Source organism: Nannospalax galili, unplaced genomic scaffold, assembly GCF_000622305.1.
Source record: "Nannospalax galili isolate Female #2095 unplaced genomic scaffold, S.galili_v1.0 scaffold1176, whole genome shotgun sequence".
In the NCBI taxonomy this organism is placed as follows: Eukaryota; Metazoa; Chordata; class Mammalia; order Rodentia; family Spalacidae; genus Nannospalax; species Nannospalax galili.
In genome coordinates, this window is record NW_008338883.1 from 1,303,487 (window position 1) to 1,309,814 (window position 6,328).

The window sequence follows — 6,328 nt, forward strand, 5'->3', positions numbered from 1 at the left end:
GATCGAAATGATTTATATGCATGTATGAAATACTTAGACAATAAAAAATCACAACATACTTTTATATCACTTGTTGCCCAAGTGTCTAAAATAGTATCTCTTGCTACCATCTGAAAGCATATTTTAAGCTCCATTTTTTCCAGTAGCCTGTTTATTTCTGTATTTATTCATTCTCCTGGATCCCTGGACTGTATAGTGTTGCAGCCAAGATAAACAATGTTAGGTGTTGGGAGCTTCCCAACACCATGATTTTACACCATGACATTTGTGCCCTGTGTGCTCTGACATGAAAATTTTATCTTTTAGTATGTAGCCCCACAACTGACATTTGCCACTTGTATGAAAAGACTTAAATTGCCTGATATGACTGGAGGAGCTCATGAGTTCTTTATCAACCTGGTATCATTTTGCTTTTCAGAGCCAGGCCCAAGAGATAGTGTTCTTTTTTAAAAAAATATTTTATTATTTTTATTTTATGTGTACGCATGTATTGCCTGCATGTAGGCAAGTGCACCCATGTTTTGCAATGCCCGCGAAGGACAGAAGAGGCTGTTCGATCCCCTGGAACTGGAGTTATGGACAGTTGTTAGCTGTCATGTGGGCGCTGGGATTTGAACCCAGGTCCTCTGGAAGAGCAGCCAGTGTTCTTAACTGCTGAACCATCTCTCCAGCCCCTCCCTTCCAAATTTTTGACTTACCATTTTGAAATAGTATTTTCTGTTTTCTAATCCTTGCACTTCTTGCCTGTCTTTTTGTTTCCTTTCTGTTTGTAATTAGAAATTTGTTTTTAAACTTTTGTTTACTTCGGGGGAAGGGTTGGCATGACAGTGACTCCTGTGGAGATCAGAGTATAACTTGGAGTCCTCAGTTCTCTCACTCCATCACGTGGGTCCCAGGGATGAAACTCAGGTCATCGGGCTTAGTAGGAAATGCGTTTACCTGCTGAGCCATGTTGTTTGCTCAGATGTTTGACAACTTCTTTTTCTAAAATTTTTTGGATTGATTTGTATTGATTGATATTATGTAGTATGGGTGTTTTGCCTGAGAGAGAGAGAGAGAGAGAGAGAGAGAGAGAGAGAGAGAGATAGTACCACATGTGTGAAAAGCCAGATGAAGGTGTTGGATCTCCTGGAACTGGTGTTAGGGATGGTTGTTAGCCATCATGAGGGTGCTAGAAACTGAATACAGGTCCTCTGCAAGAGCAGTCAGTACTCTTAACCACTGAACCATCTCTCCAGTCCCCTAATCATCTGTTTTTCATAAGTAATAGTCTTATACAGCAGATAAAGATTTATGACTGAAATGAATTTTCCTTTATATTAATTTTCGAGGATCATTTCTTTACTTGAGGTACCTATCTTATGTTCCTCATCTTACACAGATTCTCAAATTTTCAGTGTTATTTATCATTTCTTGTATGATGCTATTGTTTGTCTAACAGCCATGAATATTCTTTGAATAAGTTATGTTTATTTGACAGCACAAACTTTGCCCTTTTTTAGGTTTTATGCTTTGTTTCTAAACTGGTCATTTCACATAAAAAAATTCTCAAGTTATTAATCAACCTATCTTTACAAAAACCCTCTCTTTACAAAAATCAAGTATCTTAATTTTTTTTTAATGCTACCTCTTGTTTTCTGTGTTTCATTTGTATCCTAGGGAGCTATTTTATACTTCTTTTTTTAAATATTCTATTATTTTTATTTTATGACTATCTTTTGTAACTATGTCATCATAACTAATTAGGGAAGTCTGACATATGGTTTACTGTAACATAGGTAAATGCTTGAACGTGAAACTCATAGAGGGGCTCCATAAAGTGTACATTATTTTTCATGATTTTCTAAAACATCTCTTTCAGCATACTCATGTACCCAGACTTATACCTTTAATAACAAGCAATTGCACATCAAAATCAGTTCCTGTGAGGAGGTAAGTTTTTGGAGAAAAGTTTTACTTTTTTTTTAAGTATAACTTTTTACCAGTGAGTAATATTTAATTCTTAGTTTAGTGTAAAAATTATAGCTTCTTAAAATTACCTTCCACAAAAATCACATTTTTTAAAACTATATCTCATTTAAGGAAAAAGGGATAACAATTACTATGACCACTCAGATTTGTCGGATGTATCTCATTAAGCTTTGGTTCATTTAGATTGATGGTTGCCTTATTCTTTAGAGTCTAGTGTTGGGACTGGCTAGAGTTCTGCAACTGTCAGTGACTAGGTATTCTACCTCCAGCGGTCACCTAACAGTTCTGAACCCTCTGTGTAAATAAATTACAGGACTAATGGTGTTCATTCCATAGACTGTATGGTTAAATAGGATACATATTAGTGAAACCCAACCTGGTATTTTGAAGATAGTAGATAGCCAAATCAAGTCTCTTAGACCCTCTCTATGATTTCTGGAAAAAAACAAAACAAAAAAATCTGGGGTATATTTATTTTGAGACAAAGTCTTGCAGTGTAGCCCAGACTGATCTTGAATTCATGAGTGTTCTTCCTGTAATTCTCAAGTGCTAAGATACCACCTGTGTACCACCAAACACAGCTTGATTTCTTCAGAACTTCATTGCCACCAGACTTGGTGGTAAACACCTTTAAGCCTAGCACTCAGGATGTAGGTAGGGCTCTGTGAGATAGAGGCCAGCCCGTCACAGGGAAGACCCTATCTTAAACAAAACAACAAAATAAGCCCTTACTGCCTTCAGTAATTAAGACCTGAAGTTTAAGGGTTTATTTTAGTGGTAGAGCACTTACCTAGCACACTTAAGATTCAGAACCATAAAAAAAATAAGTAAATAAAATAAAAGGACAGGGAAAGGAATATTTGTGCATTTAATGTTTAAAGAGCACTCTGTTTGCCCAGTAAGTTGATTGTTGGACAAAGGCTCAATACAGTATTATTATATCTTGAAGTGGTTTAAAATTTTGAGACCAATTATGTAGTCTTCTCATTATGTTAGGAGTCAGTAAACAATAGTCCATAGGTGAAATCTGGTTATCAACCTGTTTTTCTAAAGCCTACAAACTAAGAATGTTTTTTCCATATTAAAAGAACAAACCAGGGACTGGAAAGATGGTTCAGTGGTTAAGAACTCATGCAGAAGATCCAGATTCAGTTCCCAGCACCCACATGGTGGCTAACAACTGTCTAGCTCCAGTTCCACAGGATCTATTAGTTACCTCTTCTGGTGCAGTCAAAGCACTTATACACATAAAATTTAAAAATAAATTAAAAGTTTTAAAAAACAAAACAATGAAGTTGAGAATTAGGGTTTAGGGGAAACTATATATGCATTTGTTTTAAAGTCATATATATAGGGGCTGGAGAGATGTCTCAGCAGTTAAAAGTACTGGCTGCTCTTGCAGGGCACCTGGGTTTAGTTCTTAGCACTCTCTTAACACCTGTTCCTAACTTCAGTTCCAGGGGATCTAATGACCTCTTCTGGATTCCTCAGGCATTGTATGACACTGATGCATTTACGTACATGCAGACAAAACACTCATACACATTAAAAAGTCGTGTACATATTTAAGGAAACAAAATGGAGAAACAAAGGATCTAGATTGTCTTTTTTTTTTTTAGTCATCATTGAATATCTTTTAAAATTTTTATTAGTGTATGGTGGTGGATACATGTGGCATAGCACACTTGTGGAGTGCAGAGGAAAACTTTGTTGAGTCACTGCTCTCTTTCCACCTTTATGTAAATTTTGCAGATTGCACTCAGGTGGTTGTGCTTTCGAGGCAAGTGACTTGACCTGTGAGTCATCTTGCTGGTCCCATTGTATTGTATATATTTGATGAGTGTTTGTAAAGTTAAATTATAGGGCCAGGAGTAGTGGTGCGTGCCTGTAATCCCAGTACTTGGGAGGCAGAGGCAGATGGATCTCTGTGAGTTCAGGGTCAGCCTGATCCACATAGTGAGTTCCAGGTCAGCTGGGGCTGCAGAGGGACCCTGTCTCAAAAAGACCAAAAAAAAAAAAAAGTTAAATTATATAACTGAAAGTCCTTTTAAAGTGTCTAGCATAGTAATAGTTGAATTCTTAAAATTAGTTTTTTTCTAGTTACCTGAAAATATGTCTTATGCTTTGATTCAGAGGGCAAAATGAAGTGTTATGAAAGAAAGTATTAATGTGTTTCTCAGTATATTTATTTGTAATTAATGTTTACTTTTCAGGCGTTCATTTGAATTTTTAGATCTTTTGCTTCAAGAATGGCAGACTCACTCACTTGAAAGGTACAAACTGCACCCTCTTCCTTCCTGTCACTCTCCCTTCACTCAGTCATTGGAGAAGTGCATACTGCCTCCTGTCTTTTCCTCCCTCCTTCCTCCTGCCTCCCCTCCCTTCTTCTTGCCTCTCTCCTCTCCTTCCTCCTGTTGTTCTCCCCTCCCTTCTTCCTCATCTCTACCCCTCCCCTGTTCCTGCCTCTCCCCTTCCCATCACCAGCTCTTCAGAAGCTGAGTATTGGTTTTACACTGTTTCGAATTTGCCTAGAGATCATTTGTCCTCATTTTACTTCTTTAAAGCCTTGATGCTCTGCTCCTCATATGTGTTCATTTCTGAGTAGTGTGGTTTGGGTGATCATCCCTTAAATAAAATGGGTTCTGTAAGATCCTCCAAGTTGAAGTACACTAAAATTTTAAATGCATCTAATCATGAGGTATAGGTTTCTTGAACTGCATTCAATCATGAAGTGAGAGATTTAACAGGGAAGGAAGAGATTAGTCCCCACTCAGGAGGCAGAGGAGGTAGATCTCTATGAGTTAAGGCCAGAATGGTCTGCATAGTGAGTTCCAGACCAACTGGGGTTACAGGAACACCCTGTCTCAAAAAGGAAAAAAAAAAAGAGGTATTTGTTGGAAAGTGTTTCCACACTAGCTGACATTGGACAGTATTGTAACTCTGAAATAAAGGGAAGAAAAACATGAGCAGCTAGTTGGTTGGCTCTTTACAAGTCTATGTAATAATGGTATTTCATATTGCTTTCAAGTTTGAAGTGTCAGAGCTAACCTGCTTATTTTCTATTATAATGGAATTCTTTACAACTCATTTTTTAAAAATATTTGTTCAACTGGGTGTGGTGGCACACACCTTTAATCCCAGCACAGCTGGGGCTACAGGGAGACCCTGTCTCAAAAGGACCCGACCCCCCCCCCAAATTGTTTAATTTCAAGTTTTTGTTAAGTTCTTGTGTCTGTCCATTTTAGTCAAATTATAATCATACTTTTATGAAACCATTTTCTACAGTGGTGGTTTAGTAAGGGACCATACAAGTATTCCCCGCTCAGAATTATTACAAATTTAAAATTTAAATTTATTTAAATAAATTTATCTGTTGTCAAGTCTATGAATATAATTATTTTCAGATTTATAGTCATTGAATTATTAAAAGGAAGTAATATATGGGTAAAATATGTGGGACAATTTATTACTTATACTATTTGACCAGGCCACTATGCATATAATCCCAGCCTCTTAGAGGCTGAGGAGAACAAATAGATCAAGCTATGTAGCAAGACCACCCCCCCATTTCAAAAAAAAAAAGGGAGAGAAAAAGATGTGGGATGTGGTATTGCAGGCCTCTAATCTCAGCACTCTGGGTGCGGAGATAGGCAGATTGGTGTGAGTTCAAGACCATTGTGGGCTATGTAATATATAGCAAGACACTTTCTCAAAGGGGGAGGGGAAAAAAGAGAGAAAGAAAATATCTTAATTATTTCACTAATCTTTTTATCTTTTTTCCTCCATTGAAGTAGATGTGAAACATATAGAAATAACTATCATTCATATCATTTGTGGTAAAATACATGGCATCCTATAATAACCTAAAGATGCATTTATTCTGTAGACATGCAGCTGTTTTGGTTGAAACTATTAAGAAGGGAATTCATGATGCTGATGCTGAGGCCAGAGTGGAGGCAAGAAAGTAAGTCTGTATTCAGTTGTTTTTTTTTTTTTTTTAAGATTTATTATTTTTATTTTATATGTATGAGTGTATTGCCTGTATGTATGTAAGCGCACCCATGTCATGCAATGCCCTCAGAGGTCAAATCACTGAACCATCTCTGCAACCCCTGTAACTATATTTTTGTGGCAACATAAATGTACTTTAAGGAATTGTATTAAGAGCTTCCTATTTTCATTTGTTCAATCACAAGTGTTCTTAATACATCATAACATATTCACTTTCATACCAGTAAAGAAGCTGTATTTATTGAGTATATATTATGTACCTGATACTGTGTGAAGCTCTTAATGTTTATTATTTTTTAATCTTTTAATCCTTAAGGTGACCCTGCAAAGGTGGTACTGTCTCCAT

General features: G+C 36.7%; 1 protein-coding gene across 27 annotated transcripts in view; it reads left to right on the forward strand.

The window, feature by feature from the left end:
• The window catches only part of Clasp2 (cytoplasmic linker associated protein 2), a 220,169-nt gene that overhangs the window by 103,177 nt on the left and 110,664 nt on the right, over window positions 1-6,328 (forward strand). For all 27 annotated transcript variants that reach the window (XM_008833413.2, XM_008833404.2, XM_029563675.1 and 24 more), the window contains 3 exons: window positions 1,862-1,932; window positions 4,185-4,244; window positions 5,858-5,935. In XM_008833413.2, the coding sequence (XP_008831635.1) occupies window positions 1,862-1,932; window positions 4,185-4,244; window positions 5,858-5,935 (209 nt within the window). The remainder of the gene's footprint in view (window positions 1-1,861; window positions 1,933-4,184; window positions 4,245-5,857; window positions 5,936-6,328) is intronic.